We start from the raw sequence: 25,671 nt of genomic DNA on the forward strand, positions 1-25,671 counted from the left end.
CTTGACGTTGGAAGTATGGACCTTCGAGTTGTGCCTTAATTGCCTGAACAAGTGATTGGATGTACGGGTCCCCGTGAGATGCTCTTCGTATCTCATCCCATATGGAGACGGTGGCCACGTGCATTTGATGGAGGACTGGGTTGTGAGGCCTGTGTGAGAGGGCATCTACTGCTGAATTTTCTTGGCCAGATTGATAGGTTATTTCATAATCGTAGCCCATCAATTTGGCTACCCATTTTTGTTGCTCTGGAGTTGCCACTCGTTACTCCATGAAGAACTTCAAGCTGCGCTGATCTGTCTGAATGTAGAATTTTCTTCCCAACAGATAAGGACGCCATAGGCGTATTGCCTTTACAATCGCAAGCATCTCCTCGGCATAGACTGACAAAGTTTTCTTCATAACTCCCAATGTGCGGCTCATAAAGGTGATGGGTCTGCCCTGTTGTGTTAGCATCGCGCCCATTCATTCGCCTAATGCATCAATTTCAATGGTGAAGGATTCACTAAAATTGGGCATGGCCATGGTGGGAGTGGTGGTCATGGCTTGCTTAAGATCCAAGAAGGCGGCTTTTGCTTCCTTAGACCACCCGAATTTCTCTTTTTTGAGTAGGTTGGTAAGAGGGCGTGTAATGATGCCATAATTCCGCATGAACTTTCTGTAATAACCTGTCAAACCCAAAAATGCACGTAATTCAGTGATGTTAGTAAGAGGTGGCCATGCAATCATGGCTACAATTTTCTTGTCGTTGACCTTCACTCCCCGAGTCATGACAATGTGTCCCAGATACTCAAACTCTTGCTGACCGAATGCACACTTGCTCACCTTGGCGAAGAACTTGTGCTGTCTCAACACCTCTAGGGCTTTTTTGGCATGCATCACGTGTTGCTCCCAAGAAGGATTGTATATCAGGATGTCATCGAAGACGACTAAGATGGACTTCTGGAGATAAGGTATGAATATTGAGTTCATGATGGTGCGAAATGTAGATGGCGCGTTGCATAGCCTAAAAGGCATTACTAGATATTCATAATGCCCGTTTTGTGTGTGAAATGCAGTTTTGGGGATGTTAGGAGGGTTTACCCTCAGTTGGTGGTAACTTGCTCTTAGATCAAACTTGGTGAAATAAAAGGGGCCATTTAATTCGTCCAACATGTTGTCCACTATTGGAATTGGAAATCGATCCGCAATGCTGGCAAGGTTAAGTGAGTGATAATCCGTACAGAACCTTAACTGCCATCTTTTTTCTTTACTAGTAACACCGGTGAGGAAAATGGGCTAGTGCTCGGACGAGTGAGTCTTGAATTCAGCATCTCCTACACTTGCTTCTTAATTTCTTCCTTCTAGAAATGGGCGTATCTATATGGGCGGACGTTGACTAGTTTCGTCCCTTCTTTAAGCATGATGCAGTGAGTAATCTCTTGTGCAAGAAGGAGTTCCGAAGGCCCCTGGAACACGTCCTTGTATTCTTGAAGCAGTAGCCTCATCTCCCGTTGATTTTCTTCAAATAACTCGGGAGATGTTGTTGTGTCCATGTTTATTTGAAAACATACCACAATTGCCGTGTGATATTTTGTGATTTCCTTCAAAGTGGCCTCCCGAATTGTTTCCACATCATCCTCTTGTAGCTTGCATTTTTTATTCTCTCATGTAAACTCCATAATCAATTGCCTCCAATTACAAATCACAGACCACAATTTCTCAAGCCATTATATACCCAACACAAGGTCAAGACCTATTAAGGGTAAAGAGAAAAGTGTAAGATAAAATTCAATGCCTTGTAATTCCACCTGTAACTTATCGAATCGTCCTTGGCATTTTAATTTTTCTCCGCTGGCGACCTTGACAGAGAATTCTTTTATGGGAACCACAGGCAAACGAAGTTTGATTGCCCATCGCTGGCTGATGAGATCGTGGGTCTATTCGCTGTTGATCAACACAAACACCTCAAGCGAACCCATCTTGGTTGTCATGCGCATTGTCCTTGGTGTCGTCCACCCAGGCAACTTGTGCAATGTGATTTCTGGTTCAAATTCAGGTCTTGTGATGCTGCTACATTTCCATCGTGATCAGCTTCTGGTGGTGGTTGGATGGTAAAGTCTTCATGCACCATGTTTCCCACATACCCTTCCAAAAGCAGCAACTGAGGCTTTAGGCACCTATTCCCTGAAGTGAAGCGTTCATTGCAATTGAAACAAAGACCTTGTGCTCTCTTCATCTGCATTTCGTCCCATGATAAGCGACGGATAGGAACCGTCAGGTTAACAGAATTTTCTCGAGTGTCCTACAGTAAGGTTAGGGGACCTCTTGCAAGTTGGATTTGCATATTCCTTCGCTATCGTGAGAGTTGGTCATCTCTCATCCGAGCCAGATTGATGGCGTCTCTGAGGGATTGTGGTTTGAACATTCGGATACCATTTGCTATTTCTGCCTTTAATCCTCCCATGAATGTTCCTACCATTGCCTTCTGCATCTATCCTCGCACTCTGTTGCCGAACTCAAACTCGCATTGATAATCCCTTAAGGTTCCAGTCTGTCCAACCCGAGAGAGAGTCCCGTCAAAACCCTCACATTCAGATGGCCCAAAGCGAGCCCAAAGTTCCTTTTCAAATTTCTCCCAAGAAATCTCGTGTCCTTCTTCCCTTAACATTCTTCTAATCCACTGCCACCAGTGGTTGGCTTCCCCTTCCAGATATTATGCTGCCATGGGGACCTTTTGAGTTTCTACACTACCTTGATATTCAAAGAATTGGTTCACACGATTGAACCATTCTATAGGGTCGTCCCCTGAAAATCGTGGAAACTCGAGCTTTGTCATCTCAGAAGAGACGATTTGCTAGCCTCTTTCCTAATTCTCCCTGACGCGGTTGCCGTAGCTGGGTGACTCTTGGTTCATAAGCAAAGCATCTGAGAGGCGATCAAGGACTTCTTCCAAGTGATGGAATCTGCTAGTCATACCAAGCTCTACCTGTTGCAGTCCCTCTTGCAAAGCACCGAGTCCAATTTCCAAGTGCTCAATTTTCTCCTTGTTGGTCCCCATCAGTCAGGCTCTGATACCAATGATAGGTCCGAAACTTGAATAAATTAAGATAAATTCTCTTCAGGCGAGAATGAACCCAATTGCAGTAACTAGATATATATATTCCTTAATGATAAGCCATGGCTATTTTAAATAAGCAAAACCATGCTCATGATGCAGAAATAAATGCAACATAAACCAACAAAATTAACGTTATCTCATGATGCTGAAATAAAGGCAACATAAACCAACAAATTAACATGTGCAACGGAAGAAGTAAATTGCGGAAAAATCATGCACAACATGGCAGCTGGAACTTCTCAACTGGATATGACTCAATCCTCCCACATGCCCGTAGAATTCTGCTCCGCATCAAACTCTACTCACCCTCAACTCCCATGCATGCAAGACTCTTGGCCCCTTCCCATTTCAAACTCCATTCTGATACTTGGGTGCGGTTTTGATTGCCTCTATGATCGTCGTGATCTATCAAAAAATGTGCTTTTAAGCAAGAGACTTGCAAAGCCAAAGGAAAAAACCGATTTTGATTGTTAAAAAGAGAAAATGAGTTATTTTTATTATTATTATTTTAGAAATTAAAAAAAAATTAACAATGTTGAGAAGATAACTTACATAGAAAGCAACAACAACTCTAACAGTATAATCTGAAGGCAACTTAATTGAAGCATTGAAGAAGCCATGAAGATAAAGGTCTTGTGACACAAATCTATTTGTTGCAATTAGAATTGACCACCACATATAACAAAAAAGCATTTGATGATAGCATCCTAAAGAAAGACGATAATTGTAAAACCCACAAATCAAATAACAAAATCAATCCAAAAATCAACAAAAAGTGATAGAATAAATACAATTAAAACTACATATCAATATTTGTTTTCCTTTGTCATCGCCAAAATTGAATTTGTTTTATGTGTATGATGATAAAATGAATGGTTCGACAGTAGGTCTATAGTTATCCTAATTCATCATATAATATATCAAATTAAAGCCATATCTTTCTCGTTTCCAAATATTCAAACCGCTCATCAATTGGATTTTTATTGAGCAAGTTATGGCTAATTTACTACTAACTGTTCAATGGAAATCGAGTAAAATGGGAAACCAAAAAGTGTGTGATAATAAATGTAATGGTTTGATACTGGGGTTATAGTTATCCAAATTAAGTGTATAATATATGAAATTAAAGTTCTGTCTATCTAGTTTCCAAAGATTTAAACCTCTCATCAATTAGATTTTTATTGAGCAAGTTATGGTCAATTTAATACTGACTGTTCAATGAAAACTAAAATGTGTGTGATGATAAAATAAATGGTTTGGAGGTGGGGCTACAGTTATCAAAATTAAGCATATAATATATAAAATTAAATCCTTATCTGTCTAGTTTCTAAATATTCAAACCTCTCATAAATTGGATTTTTATTGAGAAATTTATAGTCAATTCACTACTGTCTGTTCAGTGGAAACCGAAATATATGTGATGATAAAATGAATTGTTTGACAGTGGGGCTAAAGTTATCCAAATTAAATGTATAATATATCAAATTAAAGCCTTGTCTATCTAGTTTCTAAATATTTAAACCTCTCATAAATTGGAGGTTTATTGAGCAAGTTATGGTCAATTTACTACTAATTGTTCAGTGAAAACCTAAATATATGTGATGATAAAATGAATGGTTTACTAAAGCTACATGGTTCAACATCAAACATCAATTTATATTTGTTAAATAAATAAAATTAGTTATATTCAGCAACAACCTCTTTTTACTAAAGCTACATGGTTCGGTAACAAACATCAGATGATATTTGTAATACAAAAAAAAAAAAAAAAAAAAGTGATATACAGAAACAAACTCTGTTTTTGATATATATGTAACATAAAAAAAAAAATATCAACAAAAAGAGATAGAATAAATACAATTAACATTGCATATCAACATTTGTTTTCCTTTGTCATCACTAACATTAAATTGGTTTTATGTGTGTGATGACAAAATAAATGGTTTGGCCGCAAGTCTATAGTTATCCAAATTCATTGTATAATATATTAAATTAAAGTTCTATCTTTCTAGTTTCCAAAGATTCAAACCACTCATCAACTGGACTTTTATTGAGTAAATTATAACCAATTTACTACTGATTTTTCAGTGGAAATTGAGAAACTGGAGAAACCGAAATGTGTGTGATGATAAAAGGAATGGCTCTAAAGTAGGGTTTTATTTATCCAAATATATCAAATTAAAAACCTATCTGTCTAGTTTCTAAATATTCAAACCTCTCATCAATTGAAGTTTTATTGATCAAGTTATGATCAATTTACTATTGACAATTTAGTGGAAACCGAAATATGTGATGATAAATGGAATGGTTTGGAAGTCGGGATACAGCTATCCAAATTAAGTGTGTAGTATACAAAATTAAATCTCTGTATGTCTAGTTTCTAAAGATTCAAACCTCTCATCAATTGGAGTTTTATTGAGCAAGTTATGGTCAATTTATTACTGGGTGTTCAGTGGAAACCGAAATTTGTGTAATGATAAAATGAATGGTTCGGCAGTGGGGCTACAATTATCCAAATTAAGCGTATGATATACCAAATTAAATCCTTTCTCTCTAGTTTTTAAATATTCAAACCTCTCATCAATTTGAGTTTTATTGGGCAAGTTATGGTCGATTTACTATTGACTATGCAGTGAAAACCGAAATGTGTATGCTGATAAAATGAATGATTTAGCAGTGGGACTACAGTTATCCAAATTAAGCGTATAATATATCAATTTAAAGCCCTGTCTATATAGTTTCTAAATATTCAAACCTTTCATCAATTGGTATTTGATTGAGCAAGTTATGGTCAATTTAATACTGACTGTTCAGTGAAAACCGAAATGTGTGTGATAATGAAAATAATGGTTCGGCAGTGCGGCTACAGCTATCCAAAATAAGCGTATAATATATCAAATTGAAGAAATCTCTATCTAGTTTCTAAAGATTCAATCCTCTCATCAATTGGATTTTTATTGAGCAAGTTATATATGGTCAATTTACTATTGATTGTTCAGTGGAAACTAAAATGCATTTGTTAAATAAATGAAATTAGTTATATATTCAGCAACAACCTCTTTTCATGATATATGTATGTAACATAAAATGATATCAACAAAGAGAGATAGAACAATTACGATTAAAAGTACATATTAATATTTGTTTTCCTTTGAGGATAATAATATTGGCTTGGCATATTGTAATGGTTTACTAAAGCTACATGGTTCGGTAACAAACATCAAATGATATTTGTGATACAAATAAAATGTTATATCCAGCAACAACCTGTTTTCGATATATGTATGTAACATAAAAAAATATCAACAAAAATAGATAGAACAAATACAATTAAAACTACACATCAATAATTGTTTTCCTTTGTTATCACTAAAATTGAATTGGTTTTATATGTGTGATGATAAAATGAATGGTTCGGCCGGAGGTCCATAGTTATCCAAATTTATCGTATAATATATTAAATTAAAGCTCTATCTTTCTAGTTTTCAAAAATTCAAACCGCTCATCAATTGAATTTTTATTGAGTAAGTTATTGCCAATTTATTACTGATTGTTCATTAGAAATTGAGAAACAGAGGAAACCGAAATATGTGTGATGATAAAAGGAATGTCGTGGCAATGGGGCTACAGTTGTCCAAATTAAGCATATAATATACCAAATTAAATCTCTGTCTCTCTGGTTTATAAAGATTTAAACCTCTCATCAATTGGAGTTTTATTGAGCAAGTTATGGTCGATTTACTACTGACGTTTCAATGGAAACCAAAATGTGTGTGATGATAAAATAAATGATTCAACAGTGGGACTACAGTTATCCAGATTAAGTGTATAATAAATAAATTTAAAGCCTTATATGTATAGTTTCTAAATATTCAAACCTCTCATTAATTGGTGTTTTATTGAGCAAGTTATGGTCAATTTACTACTGATTGTTTAGTGGAAACCAAAATATGTGTGATAATAAAAGGAATGGCTTGGCAGTGGGGCTACTGTTATCCAAAATAAGCATATAATATATCAAATTAAAGAAATATTTGTCTAGCTTCTAAAGATTCAATCCTCTCATCAATTGGATTTTTATTGAGCAAGTTATGGTCAATTTACTACTGATTATTCAGTGGAAACTGAAATGCATTTGTTAAATAAATGAAATTAGTTATATTCAGCAACAACCTCTTTTCATAATATATGTATATAACATAAAAAGATATCAACAAAAAGAGATAGAACAATTATGATTAAAACTACATATCAATATTTGTTTTCCTTTGAGGATAATAATATTGGTTCGACATATTGTAATGGTTTACTAAAGCTACATGGTTCGGCAACAAACATCAAATAATATTTGTGATACAAATAAAATTTGATATATCTAGTAACAACCTGTTTTCGATATATGTATATAACATTAAAAAAAAAAAAAAAAATTAACAACAAGAGATAGAACAAATACAATTAAAACTACATATCAATATCTGTTTTCCTTTGTTATCACTAAAATTGAATTGGTTTTAAGTTTGTGATGATAAAATAAATGGTTCGGCCATAGGTCTATAGTTATCCAAATTCATCGTATAATATATCAAATTAAATCTCTATCTTTCTAGTTTCCAAAGATTCAAACCACTCATCAATTGAATTTTTATTGAGTAAGTTATGACCAATTTACTACTAATTGTTTAGTGGAAATCGAGAAACAGGGGAAACTGAAATGTGTGTGATGATAAAAGGAATGGTTCGGTAGTGAGGCTAAAGTTTTCCAAATTAAGCGTGTAATATACTAAATTAAATCCCTATATATATAGTTTTTAAAGGTTCAAACCTCTCATCAATTGGAGTTTTATTGAGCAAGTTATGGTCAATTTAATACTGACTGTTCAGTGGAAACCAAAATATGTGTGATAATAAAAAAAAAAATGGTTCAAAAGTGGGACTACAGTTATCCAAATTAAGCGTATAATATGCCAAATTAAATCCTATATGTCTAGTTTTTAAATATTCAAACCTCTCATCAATTGGAGTTTTATTGAGCAAGTTATGGTCAATTTACTACTGATTGTTCAGTAAAAACCGAAATATATGTGATGACAAAAGGAATGGTTCGGTAGTGAGGCTACATTTATCCAAATTAAGCATATAATATATCCAATTAAAGCCCTATCTATCTAATTTTGTAAAATTCAAATCGCTGATCAATTGGATTTTGATTGAGCAAGTTATAGTTAATTTATTACTTACTGTTCAGTGGAAACCAAACTGTGTGTGATGATAAAAGGAATGGTTCTGCGGTGGGGCTACGATTATCCAAATTAAGAATATAATATATCAATTTAAAGCCCTATCTGTCTAGTTTCTAAATAACAAATCTGTCATCAATTGGATTTTTATTGAACAAGTTATGGTCAATTTACTACTAATGGTTTAGTGAAAGCCAAAATGTGTGTGATGATGAAAGGAATGGTTCAGCAATGGGGCTACAGTTATCCAAATTAAGCATATAATATATCAAATTAAAGCACTGTTTGTCTAGTTTTTAAAAATTCAATCCTTGAATCAATTGGATTATTATTATTATTATTATTATTATTATTATTATTATTATTATTAATAATACAAATCCCCTTTTTTTAAGTAACTAATATTTATAGATGAAGCAATAAATATCAACCCAATGTGTCAAGATAGAGCAATTTGATTGGCTTGTCAATCCAATGTGTCAAAATAAAGTAATTTTAGAGCTTTCAAAATGTGTCACAAGTTGATCAACCCATATGATATATATATATAGATTGCTAAAAGACATATAAGTAAATGTTTTAACAAATTATTTGAACTTTTTAAGCCTTTTTTTTTAATAAAGAAAAGCATTAAATGCTTTAATGAAATTATGTGGGTACAACAGTCGAATCATAAAAAATCTATGGGACTAGTTCACAACGGATCTCACATGGGTTTCGTATAGGTCCCACTAATTAATTGTCAACTGATCAATTATGAACTGCCATGTCAGGGCTGTGAGAGAAAGTTGTTGATGTGGTATTATTCTATATGTGATTGTAAAAGGTAAAGGCAATGTCAAGGGTACTTTAGTCTTTTAATTGGTCAACTATGGTCTTCCATCCAAACTAACAACTAATATTAATGGTACAAGGTCAAAGTGGCTAATTCCCGAGTTAGTGGGGAAAGTTGCTTGTTTTTTCTGTTTTAAGGAGTATTGGGAAATAGCCCTTTTTAATTTGGAAAATTTTTATGTTTTGAGAAAGTTCTGTTTACAAATTTTGTTTAACTAAAACTTTTAAATTTCTTTCCTTAATACATTATGTTTTATCAATATTTTATTAAGATATTATATTTTATTAAAAATTTTATGAATATATTACATTTTATTAGAATGTATTTTTCAGTTTCTTTCTTTAGATATAATTATGTTTTATCATATTTTTATTATTATATTATATTGTTTTTTTATCAGTTATTTTCAGTATATTTTATTTGTTGTATTTTAATTTTTAAGAATAAAAAGACTTACTAGATTATAATTATGTATTTTAATTTTTTGCATTAGCTTACTTTTAACTTTTTTATTATCTTACTGTACAAATATATTTTTTATTTATTTATGTTCTATTTCATTATAAAATGAATTTTAATTTGGCCCTTCTCTCTATCTATTTTAACACCAGAAACTCGCGGTAAGGGATGCGGTTGGTAATTTGTGTACTTTTAGGGGTTTAAGTTAGTTTTGTAGTTTTAGGGGGTCTATTGCGTAACTTCTATTAGGATATGATAGGATAATGTTTAATTAAACTTTTTTTTTAGTATTAAAGATGATTAATTTATGGAGTAATGCTACAGTCACCGGGAGTAGTGCACTGAATCTGTGCACCGAATGACGTGGCTTAATCTTGACCGTCTATTAATATTAAGTTATAATTAATCGACGGTCATGATTTTATCACGTAATTCGGTGCACAGATTCGGTGCACTACTCCTGGTTTCTCTATTATTTTCCTAATTTATGTGGGATGTAAAAAATACAGGCCCAATCATACATTACACCCGGGCCTGGTATAATATATGAAGACATATAAAATATATTATAAAACCCCTTGTGTAAAATTTTACAAAACCCCTTAAAATAACATAAAGCCCCCTAAAAATCATACAAAACATGTCATCTTGTCAAATTATTAACTCCCTTATAAATTATAAACAATCCCCTCTAATTAAATAAAATTTTATGGACCCCTCATTATTTAACCTAACCTGGCTTTAGACTTGGGTAGGCCGGGTTTTACAAATTTGAGCTTCTTCCCCGGCCAAGGCTTGCATTTAAAAAAAAAAAAAAAAATACTCTAGCCCGGGTGAGCTTGGCCTAGCTCAGGGTTTTTACATCCCTATATTTATGTTGGGCAAGGGGTGTAATATACGTTGACAGACGAATCTCACAAACCAATGTGGCACTTGAGTTAGCATTAACACGTTAATTGACTAAATATGAATGGTTGTTCCTTAGGGACGAACGGTCCTTCCTTGTAAATGAATGGTCATTCCTTTATAAGGAACAATTGTTCTTTATAAAAGAACAACTATTCCTTCATAAATGGTCGTTCCTTAGAGAGGAACGACCATTCCATAAGGAAGAAATGATCGTTTCTTAGAGAGAAACGGGCATTCCTTCCATGAGGAACAGTCATTCTTTTATGAACGGTCATTTCTTGGGTCTAGTGAAAATCATTATATGCCTTGAGTAGGTGGAGTTGTCAACTCAGCTACCACGTCAGGGTTTATGAGAGAAGTTTCTTAGCCTACGTTTATTCATATTTATGTATTTACTACCTTTGGTGGTTTGGTATGTGATTAATATTAAATAGAGTAAACAACTTTTTTCCACCCAAGGTTTGCCTTAATGACTTTCCCACTCAAAAGTTTCAAAATACCACTTTCCTACCTAAAGTTTATATTCCATTAATAAATAAATAAATGGGCATGAACCTATTGTGTTACTTGAGTATTTTGAATCAGAGAAAGAGAAAAATCCTTCTTTTACATTTACTATCCAAATAAGTAGTGTAGATCGAATCACTAATTGTTTTTTTCACTGATGCAATATCCTCTCGATCTTATAAGTTTTATGGAGATCTCACTGTTTTTGATACCACTTACAACACCAATTCATAGAGCATGATTTTTGCACCATCGATAAGGGTTAATAACCATGGTCAAACAATAGTATTTAGTTGTTCATTTATATATAATGAAACAGCTTATTATGTTCTTTGGATCTATGAGAAGTTCAAGAAAGCTATGTCAGGTGGCTCACCTAAAATGATCATCACTGACAAGACCCATGAATGGCAAAAGTTATATCATAGTCTTTTCCCAATGCATTTCATCTATATTGCACTTTGCAAATCTTGGGATCATTATATGATTTTCGTGCATATGAGATTCTTATACTATGACGAATTTGACTTAAAGTGGTTAGAGATGGTTCTACAAAGTAATTTGAATGATGATGGATGAATTCTATCTATGTTTGAACTATGTTTAAAATGGGCGCTAATCATATTTTCTTAACTGGAATGTCAAGTAGGTAACTGTTGAAGTAAATGATATTTTGCTAGAAACCATTTTGCATGTTTAGTTTGAAAGTTTGGCGCCAGATTTGAACTAAAAAAGGGGTTGTCTGTCAAGTGCAGTTTTTGTATTTTGGAAATGTAATGTGAGTTGTTTAGGTGACGACAGCTGGTGATTAAGGCCATCATATCTTAATGAAATTTGTGTTAGGTAAGAGTAGTTTAGATTGTATTATATTTAAAGATTATTCACACTGAGAAGTTGTTGTAACAGTGATGAATTAGGTCCATATATCTCTCTGTTTATGAATGAAAAATATAGCCTTTTTTTAAATCAGTTTTTTTACTCTCATTGTTTAGCTCTCTCTCATGCACGAAAATCCCTCTTCCCCTTAGCTTATTGAAACCTGAAAAACTAACAATTGGTATCAGAGCCTCCTTCATCTTTCAGGACCAAAATACCACCGTAAGAGAGCTTCCTCATGGCATCAAGTTTTGCTCCAATTTCTGCTTCAGTTTTCAATGGTGATCAGTACCATGTTTGGGCAGTCAAGATGAAAACATACATGAGGGGCCATGGTTTGTGGCAATTTGTGGAGGAGGAGAAGCAAGTTCCCTAACTTGGACCAAACCCGAAGCTGAACCAGATGAGAATCCATGAAGAAAAGGCAACCAAGGCTCCAAGAGCATTGTCTTGTATACACTCAGCCATGACAGATCAGGTTTTCTCCAGGATCATGGCGTGTGAGACCCCTAAACAAGCTTGGGACACTCTCAAGGAGAAGTTTGGAGGGAGTAGTCAGACACGCAATATGCAGGTTCTAAACTTGAGAAGAGAATTTGAAGTAATCAAGATGCAGGAAGCTGAATCTGTCAAGGAATATGTGGACAGACTTATGGCTGTGGTGAACATATTCAAACTGCTAGGGGAAGAACTAACCAACCAGAGGGTAGTGGAGAAGGTCCTGGTCAGCTTACCTGAGAGGTTTGAAGCAAAAATTTCGTCCCTAGAAGACTCTAAAGATCTATCCCAAATCAGCTTGGCTGAGTTGATTCATTCACTCCAAGCCTAGGAACAAAGAAGGCAGCTAAGGCAGGAAGACTCGACTGAGGTAGCCATGGTTGCAAGTCAAAAAGAAAGAGTAAATGGAAGGGAAGACAGGAAATATGGTGGTGAGAATAAGGGAAAAGAGAAGAGCAACAATCAGGGAGGAAAACGTGGTGGACCAAGAGCATATCCTCTATGTGTGCACTTAAAAAGAAAACCATCCAGAATATAAGTGTTGGTTCAGACCTTGCATACAATGCAGGTCATGCAAACAGTATGGACACATAGAAAACGTATGTAAAAACAAAGGAAATCAGCAGGAGCAGCAGGCTGCATTGGTGGAGGTCCAGCAACCAAATCCAGAAATTGAGCAGCTTTTCATGGCTTCAAGCACAAACCAGAAGATGTGTGATGATGTATGGCTGATTGAAGTGGTTGTACAAACCACATGACCCCAAATCTGTCAAGTTTTGTGAGTATTGATAGTCTTTTTCATTCCAAACTCAAGATTGGAAATGGAGAATTTGTGTAAGTCAAGGGAAGAGGTAAGGTTGTTGTCCCAACTCCATTAGTCACTAAATATATTAGAAAATGTCCTTTATGTACCCAAAATCAATCAAAGTTTGCTGAGTGTGGGTCAAATGCTAGAAAAGAACTACTCTTTGCATTTTCAAAACACGTCTTGCATTGTAGTAGTTAATCTAGGCAATGAGTTGATGAATGTGAGAATGCTAGGGAAAAGCTTTCCAATTGAATGGAAAAACTCAGCTTCACAAGCTTTGTCTACAAAATTTGTTGAAACTGAAATTTGGCACAAGAGGCTTGGCCATTTTCATTATTCAGGACTTAAGGAAATGAGGAGGAGAGATCTTGTTCAAAGCATGCCCGAAATTGAGGAGAAAGAGGGGGTGTGCCAAGTCTGCCAACTGGGGAAACTTAGTAGACAACCATTCCTAGCAAATCAAACCCGGAGAGCTGCTGAAAAGCTTCAGCTTATACACACAGATTTAGGTGGCTTCTCTGAATGGCAGCAAGTATTTTCTTCTCTTTATAGATGATTTCACTAGGTTATGCTAGTTTTATTTTCTGAAACAAAAGGGAGAGGTGGTTGCAATGTTTAAAAGGTTTAAGCAAATGGTGGAGAATGAAATAGGCTTGAGCTTAAAGACCATCCGAAGTGATAATGGTTCAGAGTATACCTCAAATCAGTTTCAAGAACTTTGTGTAGGGTTCGGAATAAAGCACTAGTTGAGCACTCCTTATACACCACAACAAAATGGTGTGAGTGAAAGAAAAAATAGAACTGTAATGGAAATGGCAAGGTGCATGTTGTTTGAGAAAAAACTTCCAAAATTTTTCTGGGCTGAAGTTGTAAATACAGCAGTCTACCTACTCAATAGGCTACCAACTAAAGCCCTTTATAACAAAACACCATTTGAGGCTTGGTATGGAGAAAATCCAAGCATCAACCACCTCAAAGTATTTGGAAGTATTTGTTATGCTTATATTCCAGCCAGAAAGAGGAGTAAGCTGGATGAGAAAGCTGAAACTAGAATTTTTGTTGGATACAGCAGCCTGTCCAAAGCATATAGGATTTATAATCCTAAGACCAAAAAATTCTTGGTTAACCGAGATGTCAAAGTAGATAAAGAAGGGTTGTGGAATTGGGACATAAATGAAATTGAGATGAGTAATGAGTTGGAACAAGGAACAGACTTAACAACAAGTCAGAATGCTTCAGATTTTAGTTCTGATTCTGAAACAGATTCTCCAGTCAGGGGAACTAGAACTTTGGCTGAAATTTATGACAGATACAACTTGGCTTTGATGGAACCAACTTGTTATGCTGAAGCAGCCAGAGTTAAAGAGTGGAGGACAGCAATGGAAGAAGAACTTGACATGATTGAGAAGAATGCAACCTGGGAGCTAGTAACCAAACCTGCCGGAAGAAAAATCATTAAGGTGAAATGGATTTATAAGAAGAAACTGAATCCAAATGGTTCAGTCAACAGATACAAAGCAAGGCTTGTAGTAAAGGGTTATGCACAACAATTTGGGGTGGATTTCTCTTACACTTTTCCACCAATTGCAAGGCATGACACCATCAGAATTCTTCTTGCAATTGCAACTCATTTCAAGTGGGTCTACTTTCCTAAATGGGTGGCTTAATGAAGAAATATTTGTGGAGCAACCTGAAGGGTATACGGTTGAAGGGCAAGAGGATAAGGTGTATCTCCTTAGGAAGGCTCTTTATGGCCTAAAACATGCCTAGGGCCTAGTACAACAAAATTAATGAGTTCTTGGTAAGTTTGGGGTTTGAAAGAAGTCCAAATAAGCACACCCTATATGTTAGAGAGGTTGATGATGAAAGGATATTTGTATCCTTGTATGTTGATGATCTCCTGGTGATAGGAACCAATTCTACATGGCTGCAGGATTTCAAAAATGAGCTGCATAAGGAATTTAAGATGACCGATTTAGGGGAGATGAGTTTCTTTCTGGGAATGGAAGTGTGGCAGTCTCCTTATGGCATATTTATCTCCCAAGAAAGGTATGCAACTGAACTACTCAAAAAATTTGCAATGGAGAATTGCAAACCTGTCAACACACCTTTGATGCAAAATTTGAAGCTGTGATAAAATGATGGAGCTGCTAAGGTTGACGAAACTAAGTACAGAATCATAGTTAGGTGTTTGTTGTACTTGACTGCAACAAGGCCAGACATTATGTATGCAGCAAGCTTACTCTCTAGGTTCATGAATGAACCAAGTGAGCTGCATTTGCAAGCAGCTAAAAGAGTTCTCAGGTATATTAGAGGATGTCTAAACCTAGGAATTTGGTTCAGGGAAGCTGAAAATCTCAACCTACATGGTTTCACCAACAGTGATTAGGGAGGCTCCTTGGATGATATGAAAAGTACCTCTGGATATGTTTTTTTCTTGAATGCAGGTGCCATAAGCTGGAATTCAAAAAAGCAAGAAGTTGTAGCACAGTCAACTACAGAAGCTGAATATGTTGTTGCTGCTATTGTAGTCAACCAATTGGCTTGGCTAAGAAAAATTTTGAAGGACCTAAGGCTGGAACAGACGCAAAGAAACGTGTTGTATTGTGACAATCAATCGGCAATTGCTATGTCCAAGAATCCAGTACTCCATGGTCGCACAAAGCATATCATAATCAAATATCATGTAGTGAGAGAGGCAGAGCAAAATGGTGAGGTAAAACTGATTCATTGTAAGGGAGAAGAGCAAGTGGCTGACATAATGACCAAATCCTTAGGCAGATCCAAGTTTGAAGAATTAAGATTCAGACTTGGAGTTTCCAGCAAAAATATCAAGGAAGAGTGTTAAAGTAAATGATATTTTGCTGGAAACCATTTTGCATGTTTAGTTTGAAAGTTTGGCGCCAGATTTGAACTAAAAAAGAGGTTGTCTATCAAGTGCAGTTTTTGTATTTTGGAAATGTAATGTGAGTTGTTTAGGTGAAGACAGCCGGTGATTAAGGCCACCATATCTTAATGAAATTTGTGTTAGTTAAGAGTAGTTTAGATTGTATTATCACTACAAGAATTTAGGCTTTTCGCAACAAAATAATTTGTCACTATAAATATCAAAATTGTGACCATTTCACTAATGTAGGGAATTATATTGGTCATCAGATTGGTCACATTAAGCTCGTACTCTTAAGTTTCTGGTAACGAAAGAGTGTTTGGTCATCATAGTCTAATTATTTATTGTGACAATAATAATTTGTCATTGTAAACTAGTTTATTGTGATAAATTATTTGTAACAATAGATGACAATTTTTATCACTATAAGTAATATTTTGTCACAATTGATTTATATTTAAAGACCAAATGATAAGCTTTATGGAGAAAATATAATATATGATGACGAAATTGATTTTGTCAAAATTGTGACAATAATGACTAAATTATATTCTCATAATTTTAATAGTGATCAAAATTTATTTGTTATTGACTTTATTGTGACAACATTTATTTTATCACATGTTTGTTTATATGATAATATTATTTGTCAAAAATTACATAGTGACGGAAATAATTTTGTAAAAAATTTAATAGCATAACAAATATTTTTTAATACAAATATTTTTACATGACAAATTTTTTACTGACAAAATAATATAGGCGTGACAAATATTTTTTGTCACCTCAATATGCTTTGTTTCTCTATCTTTGCATAACTCTTCTTGCATATTTTTTGGGTAAAGGTAATTATATAAAGAATAAAAGAATTGCATCCCAAAAAGAAGAGCCCTACAAAGTCAAGTTCCTGGACAAGCCCAAGCAACCAAGCCAAAGATAACAAAAAAGGTGGCATGGATTTACATTCCAAAAAAGCCACCAAGCAAACCTCAAAGAGGACTCTACAAAATGACAACAACACAAAAACAATGTCGGACTTTGGTATACAAAAGCCAACTGCACATGCTATACACAAAAAAAACCATCCACCCAAAGAACCCAAAAATTCTGCACAACTACTAAAATCCTGCTTATATACGCAACCAAAACAAGAAGAAAATGAGGGAGCAGCAACATGCAATCTGTAAATAATTCCCCAGCGAAAAAAGCTCCAGAAAAGGTTCTGGTCAATGGCAAGAAAAGTCTTCTTCCAAGCCTCCAAGGTTTCAACATGGAAATATCTACAGCCCAAATAGTAATACTCACCCAGCACACACGAATAAGTAAGCAAGAATGCAGCAGCTCCCTTGGAGGAAGAGACTTGGCAGCATCCAAAACCTGAAGAGTTAAAAAAAAAACAAAAACAAAAAAAGGGAAAAATATCGTCAATACAATACGAACAATGTTTATAGCATTAAAAGAATTTGGAAAAGCATAAAGTGGTAACATTCTTAAGAGAGAATGGAACTATAAGGTAATACAAAGTAGCTACTATTGGGTGTTAAAGGTGAGCCCATGAGGTTNAACATACAAACTCACAGCCAAAGTGTGAGGGAAACAATTGCGTTTTAGAGTATGTTTGTCCCTTCTCCCTACTTCTTCTCCTTTTTGCGTTTTATTTTTCTTCTTTCAGGATTTGGTTTTTCCAATTCAATTTTACAAAAAATAAAAGAGATCAAAGGCAGCTCACTTCACCCAATTCAATTTTTCCCTTTTTCACCCAATTCAAATTTTCCTTTTTTTGTTGTATCACCAAAGAAAATTAGGAGAATCAACAGAGAGTTCATAAGGAAATTCCCTTTTTCCCTTTTTTGCCCAATTCAATTATTCTCTTTTACCCTTTTTGTATCCATGGCTAAAGCGATTTATTTTTGTAATTTCATCTTTGATGTGAACGTATAATACAAAAATTAATATTTAACATGTGATCCAAATATTAAGTCTATAACATTAAAGCCGAAAATGTAAATATTTGTATTCAGATTGAATTTAATTTGTATTCTTTTATCATTAAAGCCGAAAATGGTACATAATATTTACATTTATAAAATTATTAATGATTTTTTATTTTTTATAATTTTTTGGCTTTTTCAAGTTTAAAAAAAAAAATAAAGGAGATCATATTATATGTTTTTTAGCAAATTTTTGTCACAAAAGATAACGTTCAATCTAACTCAAATATTTGTCACTAATACCTCCATTATAACATATATAAATGACAATTTTTTTTTTTTTTTTTGTAATGATAAATAATTCTATTGTGACAAATGAGTTTGTAATTATAGCATGTATTATTAAATAGAGCGACTAAAGTTTTTGATGACAAATATGTTTGTCACAATAAACAATTTATCTCGGTGCTTAAATTTTGACTCAAACATTTTGTCATTAATACCTCTATTTCAATATATATTATGACAATTTTTTTTTAATAATAAATAAATTCTTTTTGTGACAAAATAATTTGTAGTTATAGTATGTATAATTAAATATAGTGACTAAAATGTTTTATGACAAAATATGTTTGTCACAATAAACAATTTACCTAGGTGCCAAAATTTTGCGCCAAAAATTTGTGACGAAATATTATGATAAAAATGTTTTTCTTCACTACATTTATTATGGGTTTTTTAATTGTGATAAAATATTATGACAATATTTTTTTTAGTCATTGTATATTCTCTTTGTCATACTTAATATGATGTTTCTTTATTTTGTCATAATAACTATATTACTCGTGACAAAATAACATTTGACAAAATTAATTTTGTCACAATATAATATATTTCTTGTAGTGTATATTTAAAGATTATTCACACTAACAAGTTGTTGTAACAGTGATGAATTAGGTCCATATATCTCTCTATTTATGAATGAAAAATATAGCCTTTTTTTAAATCAGTTTTTTCACTCTCATTGTTTAGCTCTCTCTCATGCACAAAAATCCCTCTTCCCCTTACCTTGTTGAACCTTGAAAAACTAACAGTAACAAGCTGAAAGTTGTAATGCATTTTTCAAAAGGTTTGTTTCTGTTGGTAGTTGAAATGATCTGGTGATGGGAGATTTGATTGAAATATGAAAAGCTTATTAGAAGGTATTTGGAGAAAAAGTAGTAGAGATAGTTGAATTGCAATAGAAGGATTTTATTAGGTGGATGGGTAATTAGTACAAGGATGGGAAGCTAGGGGTGAGCGGTTCCGGGTACCCTACATTTTCCGGGAGAACCGAAACCGTATAGTGCAGGTTCCCAAAAAAAGGAACCGGAACCGGAACAGCACAGTGCAGGTTCTTCAATTCAAGGAACCGGAACCTAAAATACAGGTTCCGGTTCCTTTCCAGGGTACCCTGTAAAAAATCAATTACCCCCCTATTAGTTTAAAAAATAACAAAAACACCTTATAAGTTTACAAATACACCCCTAACAAATTTTCATTATTCATTCATTTGTATCCAATGTAACTCATAACCTGTAATCTCTAAGCAACACTTGAATTGTTAATCATTTAATTATGTATTGTAATATTGTTTATAATTGAATGTTATAATTAATTAAATAATCATACCGTAAATTTATAATATAATGTTATAATAATTTGATTAAGTATTGTGTAAATTAGTAAATTACTAATGTTTATAATATAATGTCATAATCAATTAAGTAATCATTTAATTATGTAATGTTATATTAATTATATGATTATACTATAATAGTATAATGTAATGTTATAATGAATTAAGTAATCATACTATAAATCTATAATTTAATATTATAATTAATTAAATTTCAAATCATTTAATTAATATACTAATGTTTATAATGGAATGTTATAATTGATTAAGTAATCATATTACAAATATATAAAGTAATGTTATAATTAATTAAATTTTTAATCGTTTAATTAAGTAATGTAATAGTATAGTAAATTACTAATGTTTATAATGTAATGTTATAAATTCATAACTAATTAAGTAATTATGTAATCATTTAACTATATAATGCTATAATTAAGTAAGTGATCATAATATAATGTAATATAATAATATTATAATTTAATTGAGTAATTATTTAACTATAATGTAATGCTTAATTAATGTTTATAATGAAATGTTTATAAGGTAATGTTATAATTAATTAAATTTCTTATCATTTAATTAAGTATTGTGCTAATGTTTATGTAGTAAATTAGTAATTACTAATGTTTAAAACATAATATCATAACTCATAATCAATTAAGTAATCATTTAATTATGTAATGTTATATTAATTATATGATCATACTATAATAGTATAATGTAATGTTATAATGAATTAAGTAATCATACTATAAATCTATAATTTAATATTATAATTAATTAAATTTCAAATCATTTGATTAATATACTAATGTTTATAATGGAATGTTATAATTGATTAAGTAATTATATTATAAATATATAAGGTAATGTTATAATTAATTAAATTTTTAATCGTTTAATTAAGTAATGTAATAATATAGTAAATTAGTAAATTACTAATGTTTATAATGTAATGTTATAAATTCATAACTAATTATGTAATTATGTAATCATTTAACTATGTAATGCTATAATTAAGTAAGTGATCATAATATATAATGTAATATAATAATATTATAATTTAATTGAGTAATTATTTAACTATAATGTAATGTTTAATTAATGTTTATAATGAAATGTTTATAAGGTAATGTTATAATTAATTAAATTTCTTATCATTTAATTAAGTATTATGCTAATGTTTATGTAGTAAATTAGTAATTACTAATATTTATAATATAATGACATAATCAATTAAGTAATTATTTAATTATGTAATGTTATAATTAATTATATAATCATACTATAATGTAATGTTATAGTGAATTAACTATTAAATAATCATACTATAAATTTTTAATGTAATATTATAATTAATTAAATTTTTAATCATTTAATTAAGTTTGTACTAATGTTTATAATAAAATGTTATAATTGATTAAGTAATTATACTATAAATCTATAACGTAATGCTATAATTAATTAAATTTCTAATTATAAGTCAATTAATTAACTATTTAATTATGTTATAACTTATAAGTCAATTAATTAAGTAGTAATCAATTAATGTAATGCTATAATTAATTATACTATAAATCAATTAAGTAATGTTATAAAATTATAATTAATTAAGTAATCATTTAACTATAATGTAATGTTATAATTGATTAAGTATGATATTTAACTAGTAATTAAATTTATTAATGTTTATCAATTTATCATATATAATTAATTAATTACTAATTTATTATAGATATACTTAGAACTTGATAATTGAAGTAAATAACTAAATATATTATTACTCAATCAAATATACTATTTTATTCAAAAATAATTCTTTTAATAACATTAAAAATGTAAAACACTTTTAATTGGATCATAATTCCAATTATTCACTTAATTGATCAAAACTTTAATATTAATGTATTATAATATATTAAAGCTTTTAATATGGTGTAATTTATATGTAATAAGTATAATTGTATTCGTATATTTATTTAATTAGGTTATTCTAAAAATTTAACTTTTTCTATTTTAAATTTTTTTATATGTAAAATAATAGAAACTCCCCCATTATTTACATTTCACAAATATTTCATTATAGTCCAGGTTCCAAAATAGATTCTAAACAAGTTCTAAAAACAGGTTCCAAACAGGTTCCAAAGCAGGTTCCAAATAGATTCCAAAACAGATTCCAAACAGGTTCCAAAACAGGTTCCCAACAGGTTCCAAACAGGTTCCAAATAGATTCCAAAATAGGTTCCAAACCGGGTACCCCCTATAGGTTCCAAACAGGGTACCCTTTTTACAAGTTCCGGTTCCAGTTCCAGTTCCTCCACATGCAAGAACCGGAACCGGAACCGGAGCCGCACAATAGCGGTTCCAAAAAATTGGAACCGGAACCTACCCGTACAGTGCAGGTTCTAGGTAGGTTCCGGTTCCGGTTCCGGTTCTTACCCCCGGTTCTGGTTCTACCCGTTACCCGTGCTCACCCCTATGGGAAGCTTTGTTCTTTTTGTTTTTTGTTTGACGTACATTGAAGAACTCAATGCCTATTTATAGGCTTTTTCCACTGCCATATAAACTAAATAGAATGGCGGTTTACATTTCCCAGAGCATCTGATTTTTCTTTACAGCTTAATTCCATCGACTTTTTCAAGAAATTTCTACATTAATATCTTGTCATTAGTTGCCTAGAATTCTAGATTTTTCTGGCCTCTTCTTTTACGGGATATTTTAGAAAAGTGAGCTGTCTTTTAACACTGCTCCTCATTGAACTTTTCTTATACTCCCAGCATGCTTCGTAGTAATTCAAACTTTGGTCGTAGTAGTGTTTTCGTAAATATATCAGCTATTTGTTCTTTTGTCCTACAGTACTCTAGTTCGATCTCTCCGTTGTTTGTTGCCTCTCGTTGGAAGTGATACTTTATCACAATGTGTTTAGTTCTATTGTGATGGACCGAGTTCTTGATTATTGCTATCGTTGACTTATTGTCATAGTAAATGCTTGTAGGATCAGACTGTATCTCGCCCATGTCTCCTAGCATGCACTTGAGCCATATAGCTTGACTTGTTGCTACAACTGTTGCTATATACTCATCCTCGGTTGTTGATTGTGCCATCGAATCTTGCTTCTTGGATGCCCATGAGAATATACTTGACCCTAGTGAGAATGTATAGCCTGAGGTACTTTTCATGTCATCTACTGATCCAACCCAATCACTATCAATGTAACCAATTAGTTTTACATATGTGGTTGGTGAGTACCAAATCCCATAGTCTTTCATCCTTTGTAAATACCTGAGTATCCTCTTTACTGCTCCATAATGGACGTGGCTAGGACTTTGCATGAATCTTAATAGCAAACTCGTAACGAATATGATGTTTGGTCTCATAGCTATTAGATACAGTAGGCTCCCAATAAGACTTCTGTAGAGTGAACCGTTTGCCTTCGGTAAGCCGTCGTCTTTGCTTAGTTTCTCATTGGTTACTAAGGGTGCAGCGATAGACTTTCAGCAATACATTTTGAACTTTTTTAGAAGATTTTCTATGTACTTCCTTTGTGCGATGAAGACCCCCTCTCTTCCTTGACTTACTTCCAACCCAACAAAGTAGTGCATCGGTTCAAGCTCACTCATCTCGAATGTCTTTATCATATCTGCCTTGTTTGATCAAACTCTCATTGTTCCTAGTATAGATGAGAACATCTACATACAAGGAGATAATGAGTATCTCATTTTTACTCGGAGTCTTGATGTAGAGAGTAGGCTCGCTTTGCCTCCTCCTGAATCCTTGGTCAATTAAATAGTTATCGATTCGACTATACAAGGCTCAAGGGACTTGCTTTAACCCATAAAAGGCTTTCTTTAGTAGGAGAACTTTGTCTTCTTCGACTTTGACCACGAACCCATGTGCTACTCCACATATATCTTTTCTTCAAGATAGCCATTAATGAAGGTTGACTTGACATCCAATTGATAGATCTTCCATTACTTTTGAGCTTCCATTACTTTTGAGCTTCCATTACTTTTGAGCTGCCAATGCAATGAGTGCTCTTATCGTATCCATGCATGCGACTGGAGCAAATGTCTCATTGTTGTCGATTCTTAGAAGTTGTGAGTATCCTTTAGTGACCAATCTGGCTTTATGCTTCTTAATTGATCCATCGGAGTTGAACTTTGTCTTATAGATCCATTTGACTCTGATGACTTCTTTGTTGGTTGGACGATTTACTAGCTTCCATGTCTCATTCTTCTCTATCATCTTGATCTCTTCCTCCATCGCCTTTACCCATGCTTCTTGCTTAGCTGCTATTTCAAAGTTTTCTGGTTCCATGGTTACGAAATGGCATGTCTCGTATATTTCTTGAAGGGGTTTTGTCTTCCTTGGTGAAAATTCTAAAGATGAATCTATTTATACCTCTTCTGAACTGGATGAGGCTTAAAGATGGTGTTGTAGTATGAGGAGTCTCTACCCTTGTAGCTTCATGTTCTTCACTTGATACCTGTAGTCGTGGTACCATGATGTTTTGCTTCTCTATCTTTTCTTTATCCTAATTCTAGATAACATTTTCGTCGAACTCTACATCTCAACTGATAATTAGTTTCTTTGTCTTAAGGTTGTAGATACAGTAGCCTTTTGATTGTGTGCTGCAACCGAAAATATTCCTTTCTTGGTTTTTTCCTTTAACTTTTGCCCTTTTACATCAGGTATGTGCGTGTAGCAAATGTTTTTGCATACTCTTAAGTATTGTGATGATACTTGTGTCCACTCCATGCTTTTATTGGGGTCTTGTTTTGCATTTCTTTTGTTGGATACCTTTTGAGTAGATAGACAGTTATTTATACTACTTCAGCCTATAATGTCTTTGGCATACCTTTCTCTACTAGCATAGTTCTTGCCATCTCAACCACTATCTATTTTTTCTTTCTATAATGCCATTATGTTCTGGAGTGTATCCAACTGTCAATTGATGTTCTACTCCTTCATCTTCAAAAAACTCTTCATACTCTTCAGATGTATACTCTTTTCCTTTATCGCTTCTTAGCACTTTAATTCTCTAAGAGCTTTGGTTCTCTACTAGATTCTTGAATTTTTTGAAAATCTTGAAGACTTCTGATTTTTTGTGTATAAAGTAGACACATGTCATTCTTGTATAGTCATCAATGAAGAGAATGAAGTACCTGTTTTGTTCAAGGGACGGTGTCTTTATTGGCCCATAAACATATGTATGTACAAGCTCCAAGATTTCCTTGGCTCTTTATGCTCTGCTTGTTGGAAATTATTTTCTATGTTGCTTGCCATGTAGACATCTCTCACATACGTCATTGTTTGCATGGATGCTAGGTAAATCTTTCATCATATTTTTCTGGTGAAGAATCTTTAGCCCATTAAAGTTGAAGTGGCCGAACCTTCAATGCTAGAGCCAAGATTCATCTTCTGGAGTCCTCATAACTACTTCAGTGTGATGCTAGCTGATTGGAAAATTTCTCTGCTCCTGCATCTTTAATTTAGTAATCTTTGTATTTTTGTTTTTGTTGTTGTAAATTGTGCATGAGTCTTCTTTGAAGAGTAGGGAATATCTTCTCTCCATCATTTGGCCTACACTAAGGAGATTGGTCTCTAATCGAGGCACCAATAGTACATCTCGTATAAGATGCATACCTTTCTTTGTGTCGACAGCGATCATGCCTTTTCCTTCGACTTCTACTAGTGTTTCATTGCCTAGTCTAACTTATGACTTCACTAACTTATCTAAGTCTTCAAAGATCTTCTCGTTACTAGTCATGTGATTACTGCAACCACTATCTACATACCAAGTGTCATTTTTGACTTCTAAGGCGGCATGACAAGCATAGAGTAAATAATAAGGGTGCGTTTATTTTAGTATTTTGAATAGTATTTAAAAAAAAATAAGAGTTAGGTGGTTATTACGAGATAGGACTTAAAAATTAACAAAA

General features: G+C 33.0%; 2 protein-coding genes across 2 annotated transcripts; both read right to left on the reverse strand.

Moving 5' to 3' along the window:
* Window positions 1-463: 463 nt before the first annotated feature.
* Window positions 464-1,015, reverse strand: LOC116122810 (uncharacterized mitochondrial protein AtMg00860-like). Its single transcript, XM_031408620.1, has one exon. It carries the CDS (start codon window positions 1,013-1,015, stop codon window positions 464-466), a length of 552 nt encoding a protein of 183 aa, XP_031264480.1.
* A 22,719-nt stretch (window positions 1,016-23,734) lies between these two features.
* On the reverse strand, window positions 23,735-24,046 carry LOC116122812 (uncharacterized mitochondrial protein AtMg00820-like). Its single transcript, XM_031408621.1, has one exon. It carries the CDS (start codon window positions 24,044-24,046, stop codon window positions 23,735-23,737), a length of 312 nt encoding a protein of 103 aa, XP_031264481.1.
* Window positions 24,047-25,671: the final 1,625 nt, after the last annotated feature.

This window comes from Pistacia vera, unplaced genomic scaffold (assembly GCF_008641045.1).
Source record: "Pistacia vera cultivar Batoury unplaced genomic scaffold, PisVer_v2 Contig138, whole genome shotgun sequence".
NCBI classification, from domain to species: Eukaryota; Viridiplantae; Streptophyta; class Magnoliopsida; order Sapindales; family Anacardiaceae; genus Pistacia; species Pistacia vera.

What these genes read in the sequence shown, in the direction of transcription:
- LOC116122810 (XM_031408620.1), bottom strand. Translation starts at nt 1,015, where the DNA reads ATGCCTTTTAGGCTATGCAACGCGCCATCTACATTTCGCACCATCATG.
- LOC116122812 (XM_031408621.1), bottom strand. Translation starts at nt 24,046, where the DNA reads ATGGAACCAGAAAACTTTGAAATAGCAGCTAAGCAAGAAGCATGGGTA.